Here is a 20,128-nt window from a genome sequence, read left to right on the forward strand (position 1 = left end):
GGTCACTGTCTGTGCGGAGTCTGCACATTCTCCCAGTGTCTGCGTGGGTTTCCTCCGGGTGCTCCGGTTTCCTCCCACAGTCCAATGATGTGCAGGTTAGGTGGATTGGCCATGCAAAATTGCACTTAGTGTCCAAAAAAGTTAGGAGGGGTTATTAGGTTACGGGGATAGGGTGGAAGTAAGGGCTTCAGTGGGTCGTTGCAGACTCGATGGGCCAAATGGCCTCCTCCTGCACTGTATGTTCTATGTACACCCTCAGCCTTTCACACACTAATGGTCGTCTTTATTTGTTACTTTTTTTAAATTATCAATTTATTGTTGTGGCTTTTTTTGCAAAACAACTTGTTTCTTTTCATATGACAGCATTTTAAAAATAAAATGAATGCTTAATGTTGTGTCAAACTTATCTTTCTGAAAATTACAAATCGCACCCCAGAGACTGTGAAAAATTGAAATGTGGTCCCCCACACAAAATGGTTGGACAAGCCTGTGTTAGATAATCTCTGTATATTTTAACATTCTGTCGAAAGTCAATGAGGCATTACGTTCCTCTCTATGCATTTGGCAGAGTCATTTTTATCTCATTTGGGGATCATATTATTGTGATTAAGCATCATGTTTTATTTTGTTATCATAATATTATTCACAAGTGATGTGATAATATGTTTTGGACTCACATTAGGTATCTGGGGGTGCAAGTTGCCTAGGAGTTGGGGGGAGGGGGGGCTCCGCAGGTACACTATCTCTAGTTTGGGGGGGGAGAGTGAAAGCTGATCTGGCAAGGTGGGATGGTCTCCCTCTGTCCCTGGCGGATCGGGTACAGGCGGTTAAAACGAACGTGTTGCTGCGATTTCTGTTTATTTTTCAATGCCTGCCGATTTTCCTGCCAAAGGCTTTTTTCAAAGAGATTGAGGGAAGGATTACTTCATTCATATGGAGAGGGAAGGTGGCCAGAGTTAGAAAGGTGCTACTACAGAGGGGAAGGCAGGCAGGGGGTTTGGGTCTTCCGAACCTGATTTAGTACTACTGGGTGACAAATGTGGAGAAGCTGCGGAGTTGGGACAGAGGGGTTGATTCCTAGTGAGTCAGAATAGAGGAGAGTTTGTGCAGGAGGTCGGGATTGAAAGCACTAACAACAGCGTCGCTCCCGATGGCCCGGGGGAAATACTCAGGGAGTCCGGTGATAATAGCTTCATTGAGAATTTGAAGGCAGTTTCGCCAACACTTCGGGTTGAGGGCAGGGTCAAGGGAAATGCCGATTTTGGGGAACCACAGATTTGAGCCAGGGAAGTGGGATGGAAATTTTCGGAAATGGGAGGAGAAGGGGATTAAGACACTAAAAGATTTGTTTCTTAGGGTTGGGTTTGCAGGATTGAAGGAGCTGGAAGCGAAGTATGGCTGGAGCAGGGGGAAATACTTAGATACATGCAGGTTTGAGATTTTGCCAGAAAGGAGATACAGAACTTCCCGGTGGAGCCGGCCTTCACATTGCTGGAGGAGGTGCTGACGACAGGGGCACTGGAGAAGGGGGTAGTGTCAGCGGTTTACGGATGTATTTTGGAAGAGGAGAAGGCACCACTGGAAGGGATCAAAGCAAAGTGGGAGGAAGAGTTGGGAGAGGATATGGAGGAGGGGTTCTGGTGTGAGGTGCTCCGGAGAGTGAATGCCTCCACCTCGTGCGTGAGTTTGGGGCTGATACAGCTGAAGGTGGTATACAGAGCACACCTCACGAGGGCGAGGATGAGCCAATTCTTTGAAGGAGTAGAAGATGTGTGTGAACTTTGCGGGCGGGCTCCCGCTAATCACGTTCATATGTTTTGGTCCGTTCCAAAGCTAGAGGATTACTGGAAGGAGGTTTTATGGGTAATTTCCAAAGTGGTGCACGTGAAACTGGACTCGGGGCCCCCCGGAGGCCATATTCGGGGTGTCGGACCAGCCAAGGTAAACGGGTGCGGAGGTAGATGTTGTAGCCTTCGCCTTGTTGATCACCCAAAGGCGGATCCTGATAGGTTGGAGAGAAACCTCTCCACCCTGTGCCCTGGCGTGGTGGGGGGACCTGTTGGAATTCTTGACTTTTGAGAAGGTTAAGTTTGAACTGAGGGATAGGATGGAGGGGTTCTACAATTTATCGGCATTATTCATTATGCACTTTCAAGAACTGGGTAAGATCGAACATTAGTTGCGGCAGGTGGTTGGGAGGGTTGGGGGGAGGGGGGCTGTGTGTGTTAATGGCGACTATGGGTGATCCCAAATTCCTTTTTGTCATTTGTTTGTGTGAACATGCGGGCTAATGTTTGGGGTTTGGTGGGAGGATGGGATCATTGTTGTTGATATGGGGATTGACATACTTGTTACTGATTATTGTTTATTGTTGGTGGGTGTAAATTTGGGAGAAAATGTGAAAAAGGAGGAGAAAAAAAAATATTTTAAAAATAATATGTTTTGGAATGATTTCCACAGTTACACCATTGCAACAGGTAAAAACACGGCAAAAGTGAATCCCTTCTCAGCCTTTTGGCTGAGAGGAGTGTGAAGTCAGGTGTAATGCCTGGATCTGTTATGTCACTCTTGTGGATACGATGAATTGGATTAAATTTGAATTGTTTTTTGGAGCAGACGAGGAGCTGGATTAGGGGCTTGCTCCTGTCCACACTCTGAGCTCTGGCTTTGTAACTCTGAGAAAGGATTTTTTAAAAAAACAAGAACGTTTTCTTGAAAAGTTCGTTTTTAAATTTACAAATGGAGAATTACTTCTAATTTAAGATTTACGGGGTGGGATTCTCCAGACTCCCATGCGCGTGTTTCTCGACAGCGCACCGTTCGCTTGCAGCGGGATTCTCCACTCTTGCTACTGGTCAATGGGATTTGCCATTGAAGCCACCCATCACCGCCGAGAAACCCATAGGCGGGGGTGTGCTGCCGACGGGAAAAGGGAATTCCAATGACCGGAGAACTCCGGCCAAGATATAAATGTTCTGTTCTTCACAGATACCGGAGATAAGAACTAGTTACTCTTACAACTCAATCAATTTGTGCTTTTTGTTTTTAGTTTTGAAAGATTCCTAATTTCTTCCATTAATAAAACACAAGGAGGGCGGAATGTGGCGCAGTGGTTAGCACTGGGACTGCGGCACTGAGGACCCGGGTTTGAATCCCGGCCCTGGGTCACTGTCCGTGTGGAGTTTGCACATTCTCCCCGTGTCTGCGTGGGTTTCACCCCAACAACCCAAACTTGTGCAGGTTCGGTGGATTAGCCACACTAAATTGCCCCTTAATTGGAAAAAATAATAATACTATAATAATAATAAAAATAATTTTTAAAAAATAAAACACTAGAATCAGATGTTACACTGCTTATGTTGAAGTTTGTAAGTTGTGATCAGTAGTTGTAACGAAAAAGGCAAAAAGAAAATCTTTATTTTTAAAGTCATTTGAACTGATACCCTGTTTGCAGACATATGTGCTTGATCCAACCCTACATTTTAACTTCCATTCTTAATTTTCTCATGTTTAATTCCCAAAACACAGAGTCCCATTTTGGGCACCTTTCATGGGATCTTCCTTGGCGTAGGAATACAGAGAACAATCCCGCTATCAAGTGGGTCTCTTGTTTTTGTTGGTCAATCAATGTCCCATCGAGGCCGCATTTACCCCATTTCCTGCACTGACAAGCTCAGCTCGTCAGTGCAGGAAAAGATCGGGTGCCATTTTTAAAAGCCACCCCGATCTCCCGAACCCGCCTTGACATCCCCTCCGTGACCTCAGAACACCCCTCCCAATGCCTAATTTATCTATTAAGGGGTCCTCAAGCCCCTCCCTCACCCCACCTCATAAGGGCAGGACACCCCCTGGCACCTGGGCAACTTGGCACTGCCAGCCTGGCACCCTGGCAACTACCCGGGGCCTGGGAGACCCCCACCCAGGTGCTGTTACGCCTGGTCCATGCTTGTGTGAACCAGTGCAAAATGGTGCCGTGGCGAGGTCTCCAGAAGCAGGCATTCGATCCTAGGCCTCAGGCGCTGACATTTAAATGAGCCCAAAGGTGCCGGGTGAGATCCAGGTTGCGACATTTCACAAGATCTGATAAGATCTTGTGAGACATTCTGAGCATTGTAAACTCTTGCGCGATTTAACGGCCTTGCCGCGTCAACGAGGCCGTTTGATAATGCCTCAAATCTAAATCCAATTTGTTCCATAATCTGCTATTCACTGTCATCTGGCCATCACTCCAACCTATTCGGTGTTCTAATCTGTATACTAAGCGATACTGTGTACTGTGATTTACCCTGTTCACTGTTTGCGCACTTATCTGCTCTGCTAGAATCTGCTTTTAATTTAATGCTCCAAAACAATTCCTCTGTTATAATCTGTTAGAAATATATATTTTATGGGATGTTAGCTTCACTGCCATTTATTGCTCACTCCTACTATATGAATGGCTTGTTAGGCCATTTGCATAGGGCAGTTAAGAATCAACCACGTTGCTATGGGTCTAGAGTCACATGTAGGTCAGACTGGGCAAGGACAGCAGATTCCCTCCTTAAAGGACATTTGTACACAAAATGGATTTCAATGGTAATCTGGTAATTTCGTGATCGCCATTATTGAGACCAGGACCTGGATACTCTGACCTCTTCCTAAGTAAGAACTTTCAGTCCCATCAAAGTGAAGGGAGGTTTGAATGGCCGGCCACATCTGCCTCGGTGGGATCCACCACACAGGGGGCCGGAAGATCCTGGTGTAACTTTTTTAAAATTCTAGATTTTTATTAATTAACTGAGTTTAAATTCCACCAGCTGCCGTAGTGGGAATTGAACTCATGTCTCCAGAGCATTAGTCTGTCCCTTTTGTTCAGTGTCATTGTACTATGTCACCATTCACTTAAATATTAATTTAATATGCTCTGTGGTTTAATTTTACTCCATGGGCAGAATTTGACAGTCCCCTGTCAGCAGGTTTACAGATTAAAGGGACAGTCAAATAGGGAGGCTTTCCATCTTGGCCACAACTTCCCTGCCTCATTCCATTGCTGTTAACATAAGACTTGAGAGTATAAGAATGACATGGTGTTTATTAAAATTAAATTTCACTTGTACAGACTTCACATTCCATTAGCTTCACTTTATTCATGTGTACATCATTGTTATTTGGTGAAACTAGCTAAATTTAATGGCCCGTCTCTAGGTTGGCATGGTTACGGGGTTATGGTTATGGTTATCGTTACGGGGTTATGGTTATGGTTATGGTTGCATTTCCTTTATTACAGAAGAACCCGAAAAATGAGTGTCATTTCAGGGGGGCATCAAGGGTTGATTTCTCTCTCTTTCTCTCCAAGTGCCCTCTCAGCACTGGAAATTGGAGAGTACTTCACTTCATATTACCTAAATTCTGTGGCTGACTCACAAAATTAAGGGTTTCCTTAAAATTATTCCACAGCGCAAGTTGGATCTACTTCATAACTATAATAACAATAACTTACTGTCACAAGTAGGTTTCAATGAAGTTACTGTGAAAAGCCCCTAGTCGCCACATTCCGGCGCCTGTTCGGGGAGGCCGGTACGGGAATTGTTCTGCATTACAAGCCAGCTGTCTTAGCCCACTGTGCTAAACCAGCCCCTAACTAGGTTGCACCTTCATTTGCACCATGCATGTTGCTATCATGAATTTGGGCGCAATCCTCCGGCCACGCTGTACCAGAAACGTTGCTCTCCGCAGTGCAGCATGGCTGTTGAAAGCCGGGAGATCCTGCTCCCAGGATCTACCCGGCTGGCAACATCTCGACAGATTCAACACAATCTCACAAGATGTTGCAAGGTGAATTCCACCCACACTGAGCGGGATTGCTTTTTGGCAAATCTAAATATTAGAGCGAGGCAGTAAGCCTTACTGTCATGTACCGATTCCCGAGGTACCTGAGACTTTGGGATTCAACCCCATCGCCTCGGGGACTTCGGGCATGCGCTGTTTGGTACTGGTCTCTGCAAACAGGGATCAGACGGAATGGCACTCGTGGAGGTCTCCAATGGAATTAGAGGCCCCCAGCTTCATGCCCTTTGGGAAGGGTGGTGCCCTGGTACTGATGGTGCACCCTAGTAGTGCCAGCCTGGCATCCTGGCAGTGCCCCTGGGTGCCAGCCTGGCACTTTCAAGATGCACAGGTTGGCACTGCCAAGGTCTCAAGCTGGCATTTTTTGCGCATGCATATTCGGGCCGGAGTTGCCTGCTGGGAGTGTTGGAGAGTGCGGGAGGGCCGAGGGTCCCTGCCATATTGCGTTTGGGCTTTGGGGGGGGGGGGGGGGGGGGGGGCGGTGAGGTCAGGGATTCTTTTGTGGGCCTCGGAGATTGGGAAGCCATTTAAAAATGGCGCCCCAATCTCGTTACAATGGGGAGTTCCGGCAAGCGGAGCTCCCCATTGTAAAAAACAGGGCTATGTGCGGCCTCCGTCACATGTTCCCTGTTCAGGCCCCTTATTTAAAGTGAATTGCAGTGAATAGCCATGTGTTTCTCAGGGACTTTGTTACCTTATGGGAAGATTGCGCTGTTTATTTGTATTGATGAACTGACTCCGTCACAGCCAGTCTTCACTCCATGTTGTATAGGCTGCTGGCTGCCTTCATCTAATTCAGCACTCTAATCAACCCCACTGGGATTTGTCACGTGGTAATTCTAATGAACCACAGGTTGTGGTGCAGAGACCAATATCCAAGGCTACAGAAGACACTAGCACTACGAATTTCCATAGATTAGAGATGGTCCTTCTGTACAAATACCCAGATTATATTTCATACCTTTGTAAAAGGTAATCATTTTAAAAAGGAGAGGGGACCACAGCATCATCCATACACAGAAGGAATGTGATGGGTATGAGAGACCCTCAATTACGATACAGGAGAGAAGATTGGTAATTCAAAGGCTTTAATTACCAGAGAACTACCACCCCCTGTTTAAAATAAAACGCATGGTCCGTCAGGGGTGAAGTGGAATTGCAAGTTCAGTCTTTTGGGTGGTCCGATTGTCCCTGTTGACCTCCTCAGCTCCGGTGGTGGTGCCGCGGATACGGTCGTTCTCGGTGGTGGTATATCCGGGAGCACGGTTGACTGAGCCTTTGCCGCGTTGCAGTGGGGGGTTATCCGAGGTGACTAGGGTGATTGGTGCCGGCGCCGGCGGGGGGGGGAAGGGGGCGCTCTGGGGGGGGGGGGGGGGGGGGGGGGGGGGGGGGGGGGGGGGGGGGGGGGGGGGGGGGGGGGGGGGGGGGGTGGGGGGCACTGTCGGGGTCGGCGGCCAGTGCGGGGAAGGGAGCATCGGTAGAAGGGGGGCCGTCGGTGGGAGAGCCAGCGGGTGCCAGGTCTCACAGGGAAACAGTGTCCTGCCTACCGTCGGGGTGCTCGACGTAGGCGTATTGAGGGTTTGCGTGTAGCAGTTGGACCCTCTCGATTAGCGGATCTGTCTCATGGCTCCTCACGTATCTCCGGATTAGAACTGGTCCCGGAGTCGTCAGCCAACGTGGAAGCAAGACCCCAGAGGTGGACTTCCTGGGGAAGACAAACAAACGGTTGTGAGGGGTCTCGTTTGTGGCCGTACAGAGGAGCGACCTAATGGAATGTAGGGCATCGGGTAGGACCTCCTGCCAGCGGGTGATTGGGAGACTCCTTGACCGTAGGGCCAGAAGGATAGCCTTCCAAACCGTCGCATTCTCCCTTTCCACTTGCCCGTTTCCCCGTGGGTTATAGCTCGTCGTTCTGCTCGAGGCAATGCCCTTGCTGAGCAGATACTGACGCAGTTCATCGCTCATGAATGATGTACCCCGGTCGCTGTGGATATAAGCGGGGAAACCAAACAGTGTGAAGATGCTGTGCAGTGCCTTGATTAAGGAGGCCGAGGTCATATTGGGGCAGGGGACAGCATAGGGGAAGCGGGAGAACTTATCAATAACGGTGAGGAAATAGATGTTGCAGGTGGTGGACGGGAGGGGCCCTTTGAAGTCCACGCTTAGTCGCTCAAAGGGCCCAGAGGCCTTTATCAGGTGGGCCCTGTCTGGTCGATAGAAGTGCGGTTTGCACTCCGCGCAGATCTGGCATGCCTTGGTCGTGGCCTTGACCTCCTCTGTGGAGTAGGGTAGGTTGCGGGACCTGATGAAATGGGCAAGCCGGGTGACTCCGGGTGGCAGAGGTCATCGTGGATGGCTCTCAGGCGTTGGCGCACGTGCCACGGGACAGGGCATCTGGGGACTCGTTGAGCTTGATAATTAAATTGAGATACTCTCAATTACGACACAGGCGAGAAGGTTGGTAATTTAAAGGCTTTAATTACCAGAGAACCCGACAGCTGCCGAGAAGTGTGCTCACAGCACACTGCCCACTAAGCATAACCTTATATACAGTTTCATGGGGGCGGAGCCAGAGGCAGAGTCCCCCAGGGTTCCAAGCCCGGCCTTAAAGGGGCCATTGCATCAAAGGTAAGGTACAGTTATACAGATATCATTCATCACAGGATATAAAGCTGGTGTGGGATTAAGGTAGTTGGGTGCAGAGACAAGAAGGGAGGCAGAATAATGTGGCTCAAGTGTAAGAATCAATTTTAGGTAGGTAAATAATTATATTGTAAATTAAGTTCTCAACAGTAAATGGCTGTGGGTATCAGAAAATATTCTCGCATGTTTGTATATAGACCCTTTTTTTTCTTGAAGCCTAGATATTTGGTTAATTTTAATCACATGCTGATCTTACTCTTTCCGCCTACCTCTCAAGAAAAGGCGTAACATGGTACAATCATCATACTCTGCAGTGGTATTATCACAGTAACCCTTTTTGTCATCCATTAGTGCCATTTCATCTTGTTAAACTATTTTATTAATGTTGTTAATTTTTATTGAAATCAATGTCTATTATTAAAAAAGCAATATGTGGCAGAGTGATTAAAAGGTTGTAATTCCAAATGCTGCTTCAAATGATGTCCATAAATCTGGAAAATTTAATTTTCATTTGAAGACTTCACCCATAGGCAAAACCATCTGTAATTGAACTTGTGATTTATAATTGCAGTAGCGTGTTTTCTTACAGAATCGCACAAGATTTATTATACATTGGCCTGATCTCAGCTTCTGCCCCAGTCCCAGCCTTTTTCCAATAAGCTATCAGTTCCCTAGCCCGAGCTGTTAGTGCTCCAGCCACAGCTGTATCAGCCATGAAGTTGGCACTACACAAGTGCTCAGGTTTTCATTTTAAAGCTTCATTAAGCAGCTGTCCACATCAGCACATCTGAATACAGCACACACCACCCTCATCTGGAGGCTCAGCCAGATGGTAGGAAGTTGAAGAACTGCTGACAGATCTCTCTGAAGATTTAGGTCTAATTGATACCAAGTCTTCAGCAACGCCCATTCTATCTAAAAAAAAATGCTGCTGGTTGAGAATCTAGTCCAAGGGCTGAAAATAGCTATTTATTTCTCAGGATGTTGCTTGCTTCTGTAAAACGACTTGCCTTCAGAGAAATGGATGCTTATTTAACTGAGATTTCAAAATAATTGATATCGTAATCCTGATTTCATGGAGATGAAGAATCTTCTTCCCGGTGAGTTTTGAATGTGAAATTAACCAGGCAGGCTCAAACATGGCGGTTTGAAGCAACTGCAAAGTTCAGGGCATTGTTCTCCCTCCTCCCATGAGGAAGGAAAGGAAGGGAACCATCAATTCACCAGACACGTGTTTCCGATGTGAATCTAGGCTTTAATTGACTTACTTCAGAGCCAGCCTGTTACCTGTCGATGAACTCGTAGTGAACTCAGGCTGACTATGGACAAGGGTATTTATACAGCTGTACTAGGGGGAGGAGTCGTGGGTGGAGCCAAGGGTGGAGCCCAGTACAAGTCCCTGAGTGCTCCCAGCGCTACTCCCCCTAGTGGTAGGATAGCGCTACTGCAATTACAAAGACAGTGTGAATTAACATATATACATCTATATTACATTCACCACATGCACCCCCTGCAAAAAAATCAAGTCCGGTGGGACAATGAGGGGGAAGGAGTTCTAAGAGGGGGCGCATACGGTCCGGGTCGGGGCCCGTGACTCCGTTTTCCACGACATAGCCGGGGATGGCTAGTCTGGATGTGCGGAAAACGCATTTCTCCTTGTTGTACGTGAGATTCAGTTTCTGTGCCGTCTGGAGAAAACGGTGGAGGTTGGCGTCGTGGTCCTGCTGGTCATAGCCGTAGATGGTGACATTGTCCAAGTACGGAAACGTGGCCCGCAGCCCATAGTTCCATTGCTCGTTGGAACACCAAGACCCCATTAGTGACGCCGAAAGGGACCCGGAGGAAATGGAAGAGGCGGCCATCGGTTCGAATGCCGTGTAGTGGCGGTCCTCCGGGCGGATTGGGAGCTGCTGGTATGCAGACTTCAGATCCACCGTGGAAAAGAGCCGGTACTGGGCGATCTGGTTTACCATGTCTGCAATCCTGGGGAGGGGATACGCGTTGAGGAGCGTAAATCTACTTATAGTCTGACTGTAGTCGACCACCATACGGAATTTTTCCCTGGTCTTAACGACCACCACCTGAGCTCTCCAGGGACTATTGCTGGCCTCTATAACCCCCTCACTGAATAGCCGTCAGACCTCTGCTCTGACAAATACCCTATCCTGCAGGCTATACCGCCTGCTACGAGTGGCTATGGGTTTACAGTCCTTAGTGAGATTGGCAAAGAGAGGAGGGGGGGGGGGGATTCGCAGCATAGCGAGGCTGCAGATCCTGAGTGGGGGCAGGGGCCCTCCGAAGCTGAGGGTGAGGCTCTTGAGGTTGCATTGGAAGTCTAGGCCTAATAAGAGTGGCGCGCAGAGTTCGGGCAAAACGTAGAGTTTGAATTTCGATTAACTAGCGCCTCGGATTGTGAGTGTCGCGGTGGTGCGCCCCTGGATCTGGACTGAGTGGGAGCCTGAAGCGAGCGAGATAGTTTGCTGCACGGGGAAAACGGGGAGCGAACAGCGTCTTACCAGGTCTGGATGTATGAAGCTCTCCGTGCTCCCGGAGTCGAAGAGGCATGGCGTTTTGTACCCGTTGATATGGACCTCTGCCATCGAGTTTCGTAGATTCTTTGGTCGAGATTGGTCCAGGGTGACCGCGTTGAGTTGCGGGTAGTCGGCGGCTCGATCAGCTGTGCTGAGTGGCCCCGTGATGACTGCCCTCTGAGTTCATAGTCGAATTCGAATTCCTCCGCAGAATTGTCCAAGCGCGGAGATGCCGATCGGCCCCGTGGATCGCACGTGGCGAGCGGCGAGGAAGGTGGCATCCAAGATGGCGGCCCCCATGAGTCGCACGTGTCCGGCCGCGTGGTGGAGGTTTTCCAAGATGCCGGCCCCCATGGATCGCACGTGGCTGGAGGGGGCGGAGTCGGGGCATAGGCCGCAGCGTTTCAGGCCCCGCAGGCCTGCGAGTGAGGGGAGCGATTACTGCGAGTCGCTGGTAAGTTGGAAGCTGGGGCCCTTTTTGCGAGGCACACTCTTGCGTAATGGCCTTTTCGCCCGCAGCTGCTGCAGGTCGCGTTGCGGGCCGGGCAGTGCTGCCGCGGGTGCTGGTTCTGGCCGCAGAAATGGCAGGCTGGAGCAGCATAGTGGCTGGCTGGAACAGCATAGTGGCTGGCTGGGGCAGCATGGTGGCTGGGCGGCCGCGTAGCACAGGCCTGGGGGAGTCGCAGGTCGGGGGCCCATGATTGGGTCGAGGGGTCCGCGGGGAACGAGTTAAGGCTGCGGAAGGAGACCTCCATCGTGGTAGCAGCTTCCACAGTCGTTTCTAAGTCCTGGGCCCCCTTTTCCAGCAGTCGTTGGTGCACATAGTTAGACCTGAGGCCCACTACAAAAACATCGCGTACCGCCAATTCCCTGTGTTCAGCCGCGGTAACCGCTTGGTAATTACAATCATTGGACAAATTATTAAGTTCCCTTAGGAATTCGGCGAGTGATTCTGTAGGCCACTGGCGGCGAGTCGTGAACAAGTGGCGAGCGTAAACTTCATTAATGGGCTTTACATACATTTTATCGAGAACTGCTAGCGCCGCAGTATATGAACTGGCTGAGTTTAGTTGCGTAGAGATTCTGTGGCTCACCCCCGCGTGCAGTAGACTTAGCTTCTGATCCTCTAGTTTTGGCTGTGCTCGCTTTGGCCAGGTAGGCCTTGAAGCACCGGATCCAGTGGGAGAAGATTTCTTTAGCCTCTGCATCCTGCGGGTCGAGTTCCAGGCATCCAGGCTTGAGGGCCGATTCCATAATCGATCTTTACTGTTCTTGAGTCGATTAAATTGATGGAACCATCAATTCACCAGACACGTGTTTCCGATATGAATCTAGGCTTTAATCGACTTACTTCAGAGCCAGCCTGTTACCTGTCGATGAACTCGTAGTGAACTCAGGCTGACTCTGGACAAGGGTATTTATACAGCTGCACTAGGGGGAGGAGTCATGGGCGGAGCCAAGGGTGGAGTCCAGTACAAGTTCCTGAGTGCTCCCAGCGCTACTCCCCCCCTAGTGGTAGGATAGCGCTACTGCGCTTACAAAGACAGTGTGAATTAACATATATACATCTATATTACATTCACCACAGGAAGAAAGAAGGGTAAAGAGTAAAATCTTCCTGTAGATGTCAAGGTCAGTAAACTGCTATGGATTAGTAAAGCAATGTTTGCAAAGTGCAACACCATCATTTAACCTGTGGCAATTTAGCAAATATTAACTTTAGAGAGCACAACAGCGTTACTGAGTGTCTCGATACTGGAGTGCAGATGATAATAAATGACAACTGTGTGGACATCAAGTCTACTCATTGATCCAAAGGCAATTCAAGCAAAAAGGGAAATACAAATTGAATCCAAGTGAAATGAAAATGAAAATCACTTATTGTCACGAGTAGGCTTCAATGAAGTTACTGTGAAAAGCCCCTAGTCGCCACATTCCGGCGCCTGTTCGGGGAGGCTGTTACGGGAATCGAACCATGCTGCTGGCCTGCCTTGGTCTGATTTCAAAGCCAGCGATTTAGCCCAGTGTGCTAAACAGCAGAGGATTTCGTGAGGATAAACAAGCAAGGTTGGATCTTTCAGATGCCTGAGTAATAGGGATCAGGAGTGTAGTCAGAGCACTGCCATGCAAGGTGCTTAGAAACATGTTGGGCACGATTCATCCGAAAGGTCTGTATGTGTGGTTTCAGGCATGTTTAGCAGGGTGTTTCTGAACGGCAGAAATATCTCACTGTTCAAGGGCACTCTGCCATTTCTTTTGGAAGATTCTCTCAGATGAGGCCACACTTAGAGGGATTTCCTCCCAGATCAGGGCGCCATTTTGAAGGCTGCCACTGTCTTTCTACCTCCCCTCCCCAGTTTCAGGCCCTCCCTTTTTCTGACCCGCTCTCACTCCTCCAACCTTAGGGAGGCCCCCTCACTCTTCCTCTACCTGGTAAGGCCACCTGAGCCCGATCCCTGCAGTGCCAACCTGCCACCCAGGCAACCTTGCATTGTCAGATTGGCAGCATGGCAGTGCCAGGGTGCTACTCTGCCCTGCCCCAACACCAGATCTACATATTTAAACGAGCCTAATTTACTCGTTTAATTCCCTTAACGCTGGATTCACTCCCCACCCAGTGCTCACCGGCCACACCTGGGAGACCTCACCAGGGCATAGAACATAGCACAGTACAGCACAGAACAGGCCCTTCGGCCCTCAATGTTGTGCTGATCCTTGTCCAAAACCAAGATCAAGCTATCCCACCCCCTGTCATTGTGGTGTGCTCCATGTGCCTATCCAATAACCGCTTGAAAGTTCCTAAAGTGTCCGACTCCACTATCACAGCAGGCAGTCCATTCCACACCCTAACCATTCTCTGAGTAAAGAACCTACCTCGGACATCCCTCCTATATCTCCCACCCTGAACCTTATAGTTATGCCCCCTTGTAACAGCTACATCTACCCAAGGAATTAGTCTCTGAACGTTCACTCTATCTATCCCCCTCGCATCTTATAAACCGCTATTAAGTCGTCTCTCATCCTCCTCTGCTCTAAAGCCCTAGCTCCCTCAACCTTAGATCGGGGTGCCAGTTTGTCGGGTAGCCCAGATCTTCTCCTCTCCATCCCCGTTTCAGGACACCCTTTATTTTTAAGGTGTAGTCAGCGTTGTAATAGAGGAAATGTGACAGTCAGTTGCATACGTAAAATTCATAGAATTTACAGCGTAGAAGGAGGCCATTCGGCCCATCGAGTCTGCATCGGCTCTTGGAAAGAGCACCCTACCCAAGCCCACACCTCCACCCTATCCCCGTAACCCAGTAGCCCCACCCAACACTAAGGGCAATTTTGGACACTAAGGGCAATTTATCATGGCCAATCCACCTAACCTGCACATCTTTGGACTGTGGGAGGAAACCGGAGCACCCGGAGGAAACCCACGCAGACACGGGGAGAACGTGCAGACTCTGCACAGACCGTGACCCAAGCCGGGAATCGAACCTGGGACCCTGGAGCTGTGAAGCAATTGTGCTAACCACTATGCTACCGTGCTGCCCAACAAAGTCTCCCAGAAACAGCTATGTGATAGTGAACAGGAATCCTGTTTTTATTATGTTGATTGTGAGATAAATATAGCCCAGGATGCCGGTGATAACTTCCTTGCTCTTATTCAAAACGGTGTCATCTTTTACATCCACCCGAGCAGGCAGATAAGGCTCCGATTTAATGACTTTTCCAAAAGACAGTGGCCCAACAGCACACCATTAGTACTGCACTGATGTGCCAACTTTGACTTTTGAGTTGTAGCCCTGGAGTGGGCCGCAAATCTGGAACCTTGTGACTCGAAGGCAAGAGTGCTATCAATTGAACCACAACTAATACAGATAAAATGTATGAACGTGGATGGAAAGCAAATAATAAGAAACAATGCCACTAAATTCAGAATAATTGAGATGTGATAAATATAAAATAACTGGGATGGGACCAAGGTGCTAAATTATAGAGCATGTACTGAATGGATTCATTGAACCCAACAGTCCTGCAAATGGGTGAACAGAAATCATTCATCAAGATTTAATGCATCATTACCTGCTAGTGTGAGATAAATTGTCAAAATCAGGGACATTTAATTTATTGCACATAATCCCAGACACTTAACCCAACGCTCATTTTTATACTATTTTCTGTAAATCCTGGCTTGTACGTTGACCCAGCATGTAAGATGACCCCATTTTCCCTGTTGCAAATATCCTGTTTTTCTGTATATTCGGTGTATAAGTCGACCTTTTCAGCCGCGGGATGCTATGTTCACTTGAATAGTCAGTTCAGTTTTTCACCCCGCGAATGGATGTTTTGCTTAATGATACCTCACAACTGGGCACAAGGGATCAAGCAGGCTTGTACTGTTAACATACACGGGGGTTTAATACACGCCCATACTTTGCGTCGGATCCTGATGATATTTCAAACTGGTGACCACCCACACCCATGCCAGGGATTCATTTTCTTATTCATGGTACAAGATTGCAATGCCTGTTTAAAACAAATAGTAGGAGAAAATATTATTCAGCCCACCGAAGCTCATCTTCCTATTGTGCCAATTTTCGCTCTCACTGTGGGGACAAGCAATATTCTATACGTACACAACATTTATAGGACTGCTTTTCTTCTAGGTTTTTCATTGTAGTGGCAGTGAGAATTTAATACCACTGTTCAGGTGAGGACAGGTGTATTCCAGGATATGATGTCAAGAAACGGCTGAAGGCACTGGATACTGCAACGGCTATGAGCCCTGACAATATTCTAGCAATAGTACTGGAGGCATGTGCTCCAGAACTTGCCACCCCTAGCTAAGCTGTTCCAATACAGCTACAGTACTGGCATCTACCCAGCAATATGGCAAATTGCCCAGGGGCTTTTCACAGTAACTTCATTTGAAGCCTACTCGTGACAATAAGCGATTTTCATTTCATTTAATTTCAGGTATGTCCTGTACACAAAAGCAGAATAAATCCAAGCTGACCAATTACTGCCCCATCAATCTACTCTTGATCATCAGTAAAGTGACAGAAGGGATATTCAGAAGTGCTATTGAGCAGCACTTACTCCGCAATAACCTGCTCACTGAAGTCCTGTTTGGGTTCTGCCAGGGTCACTCAACTCCTGACCTCATTACTGTCTGGGTTCAAACATAATCAAAGGAGCTGAACTTCAGAGGTGATGTGAGAGGGAAAGCCTTGACATCAAGGCATTTGACTGAGTATGGCATCAAGGAGCAAATCTACAGTGGATGGGAATCAGGGGGAAAATCTCTGTTCGTTGGAGTCATACCTGACCCAAAGGAAGACGGCTGTGGTTGTTGGAGTTCAATCACCTCAGATTCAGGACATCACTGCAGGAGTCCCTCAGGATAGTGACCTAGACCCAACCATTTTCCTCACTGAGCTTTGTTTCATCATAAGGTCAGAAGTGGGCATGCTCGCTGATGATTACATCATACTGAGCACTAGTCTCAACTTCTCAAATACTGAAGCAGTCAATGTCCAAATGCAGCAAGACCTGGACAATATCCAGGCTTGGGTTGAGAAGTGGCAAGTTACATTTTCACCACACAGGTGCCAGGCAATAACCATCTTCTAAAAAAGGGAATCTAACCATTTCCCCTTGACATTCAATTACATTAACATCGCTGAAACCCCCACTATCAACATCCTAAGGGTTACTATTGCACTGGACTAGCCATATAAACGCTGTGAATACAAAAGCAGGTCAGGGGCTAGGAATCCTGCAGTGAGCAACACACCTCCTCGCTTCCCAAAGCCTGTCCACTATCTACAAGGCACACGTCAGTAGTGTAATGGAATACTCTCCACTAGCCTGGATAAGTGGAGCTCCAGCAACACTCAAGAAACTAGACACCATCCTAGACAGAGCAGCCCACTTGATTGGCACCCTTCCAAAAACATTCAATTCTCCCCCCCCCCCCCCTCGTCACACAGTAGGAGCAGTGTGTACCATCTACAAAATACACTGTAGGAACTCATCGAGGTACCTTAGACAACATCTTCCAATAGCTTCCAAACCCATGACCAATACCATCTAGAAAGTCAAGGGCAACAGATACATGGGATGCCCCCCCCCCCCCCCCCCCCCCCACCACCACCCCAAGCCATTCACCATCCTGACTTGGAAATATATGGTTGATCCTTCACTGTCACTGGGTCAAAGTTCAGAAGATTCCTCCCTAACAGCACCATGGTGTACCTACACCACATAGGCTGCAGCGGTTCAGGAAAGCATCCCACCACCACCTTCTCAAGGACAATTAGGGTGGGCAATTAGGACTGGGCAAAAATACTGGTCTAGCCAGTGACATTCACACTCCATGATTGACCTTTTTAAAAATGTCAATGATCATTAAATTTAATATGATTTATTTCCTGTCCTATGGTCACCATAACCAGTAATGTTCATGTGGTTTGGCCAAACAAATTTCTATGAGAGGAGGAGGTTCTGAAATTTTAAAATAACATAGGTGAATTCCTCATATGGCTCGGGCAGAATACCAGGTTCCACTGGGGCAGGCAGCCAAGGCCTGCAGCAATTTTCCACCTGTGTCGAGGCAGATTCCACAATGCAAGACGGAACTCTCCTGAGCAGAACTCGCCCGAGCAGAAACTTATAGCCAAGTTCCGCACACATGAGTATGGCCTCAACCGGGCCATTGGATTCATGTCGCATTACATTCACCCTCCACCACCTGCCTGGGCTTGCAAAATTCTACCAACTGTCCTGGCTTGAGACAATTCACATCTCTTTAACCTGGGATTACCCCTCTCTCCGGATCTGTAAAGACTTAATTACCTGCAAATGCACGCATTCAAAGTATCGTCTTCCATCTTTGACTTTGTCTATGTATATGTTTCTGGAACCTACCTCTTCATTCACCTGAGGAAGGAGCAGTGCTCCGAAAGCTAGTAATTTGAAACAAACCTGTTGGACTTTAACCTGGTGTTGTAAGATTTCTTACTGTGCTCACCCCAGTCCAATGCCGGCATCTTCACATCATGACTTTTTACATACAATCATGTTTACTTGTAAAAATGTCAAACGGTGCCTTATTGTTCCAAAGGTTTTCCCTGGGTCATATCCAAAAGGGTACCTTACTTTCCCAAAGGAAAACCCTGGCTCTCCAAATGAATGCACCAAGCTCAGTCCACCTTTTACCTGACCTAATGTGCATTCACTCCCTATTTTACAATCCTGGCCAACCAGATTTCTATTTCTGTGATTAAAATGGTCAGCTGCCTCCATAAACTGAGCAGACTTGAACCCCAGCTCCAGTCCCACCCCCATAAAAATAGGAAATGCCATGTTCAGGGTGGGGCTTAGGATGTCCAGCCATTTACAATGTCAGAGAGACTTTTTTTTCCTGATTTCTACATAACCATATTCAACCATTCAATCTCATTGTCACGTATAAACCTAGAACTTAACTTTCCTTTTGATGCTGCCTGTTGACTTTTGTATTTTCCTCTTTCTTCTGCCAAATTAATTTAAATTGAATATTTTGTATTCCCTTGCATTTGTATGGCGCCTTCCATAATCTCATAATGTCCCAAATCACTGTACTGTCAAATAAATGCTCTCCAAGTGTCGTAATGTAGAAACAGTGATGGAAGTAGAGTCAATAACTTTCAAAGAGAATTGGATAGGTGCTTGAATGGGGAAACATTTGATGGGGAAAGGACAGGGAAGTGGGACTAATTGGATAGCTCATTCAAAGAGCTGATACAGGCATTAAGTTGATCTTTTCTCTACACCTTGCCATAACTGTAACATTATATTCTGCAATCTCTCCTTCCTTCCCTATGTACGGTATGCATTGTTTGTACAGCATGCAAGAAACAATACTTTTCACTGTATATTAATACATGTGACAATAATAAATCAAATCAAATCAAATCAAATGAAGGATTAAATGTGTCCAAAAGAGACAATGCTGTTTCAGTCTATGATTCATGTCTATGATTCTATTATCAATTCCAGTCTCTAGAATTGTACCTACTCTAATATTTTTTTCATAGTTCACACATTTTACACTTAGAAACATTATTTCCCTTGCCCTCACCCTCGCAGTGTTGAGCAGATCAAGCATATCATGTCAGAAGGGGAAAAAGGTGGTAACCAACTACAGCAGCTCCATATTATGCCATAATGTATTGAAGAAAAAATATGTATGTAAAAGATTTTGCTGGTGTGATGACTACAATTGAACAGAACATAGAACATAGAATATACAGTGCAGAAGGAGGCCATTCGGCCCATCGAGTCTGCACCGACCCACTAAAGCCCTCAAGTCCACCCTAACCCCGTAACCCAATAACCCCTCCTAACCTTTTTGGTCACTAAGGGCAATTTATCATGGCCAGTCCACCTAACCTGCATGTCTTTGGACTGTGGGAGGAAACCGGAGCACCCGGAGGAAACCCACGCAGACATGGGGAGAACGTGCAGACTCCGCGCAGACGGTGACCCAGTGGGGTATTGAACCTGGGACCCTGGCGCTGTGAAGCCACAGTGCTGTCCACTTGTGCTACCGTGTATTGTAAAGCATAATTTCTGGAAACTAACAGTCTTCTGGCTAAATAGAGGCGAGTTTGCATTTGCGCTCCCAGCACGGAGTTACGTCTGCCATAGGAGCAATTTAAGTCCATTTGCCACAAAGCTTAAATTAGGAAAACGCGTACAACTGTGCATATGGTTCACTTTTAGAATATCAATTTTGGTGGCTTGGTCTGTTTCCTCCCCCGTCCAATTCAATTGATTGTTTTCTCTAGATCTGTTTTGTAAATCTTGACGGAGTGGATGCAAAAAGCAACAGGAAGGAATTTCAACAGGTAAGAGTACTTGGTAAAATTATTCTTGTGAAAACTGAGGCACAGAAATTATTTACTTGGCTGAAATTAGCCTATTTATGTTAACAGTCTTATTAAAATAACGAGGAAGGAAAATTAATTTGAGCATATCAGCCATTTAGTCCCTGAAATCATTCAATTCTGTGAGTGAGAGGTAGGACTAAACTCTGACTATTCTGTGTTAACGTGCTATTATTTACACTTTTACCCTGCATCAAATGAATTTTATTC

The 20,128-nt window shown here is 47.3% G+C and overlaps 1 protein-coding gene across 9 annotated transcripts in view; it reads left to right on the top strand.

The window, feature by feature from the left end:
- The window catches only part of LOC119975498 (SPHK1 interactor, AKAP domain containing), a 545,083-nt gene that overhangs the window by 464,475 nt on the left and 60,480 nt on the right, over window positions 1–20,128 (top strand). For 8 of the 9 annotated variants that reach the window (XM_038815238.1, XM_038815239.1, XM_038815243.1 and 5 more), the window contains one exon: window positions 19,820–19,879. The exons of the other annotated variant lie outside the window; for it this stretch is intronic. In XM_038815238.1, the coding sequence (XP_038671166.1) occupies window positions 19,820–19,879 (60 nt within the window). The remainder of the gene's footprint in view (window positions 1–19,819; window positions 19,880–20,128) is intronic. 9 annotated transcript variants of the gene reach the window in all.

The sequence above is a fragment of the Scyliorhinus canicula genome, chromosome 13, assembly GCF_902713615.1.
Source record: "Scyliorhinus canicula chromosome 13, sScyCan1.1, whole genome shotgun sequence".
NCBI classification, from domain to species: domain Eukaryota; kingdom Metazoa; phylum Chordata; class Chondrichthyes; order Carcharhiniformes; family Scyliorhinidae; genus Scyliorhinus; species Scyliorhinus canicula.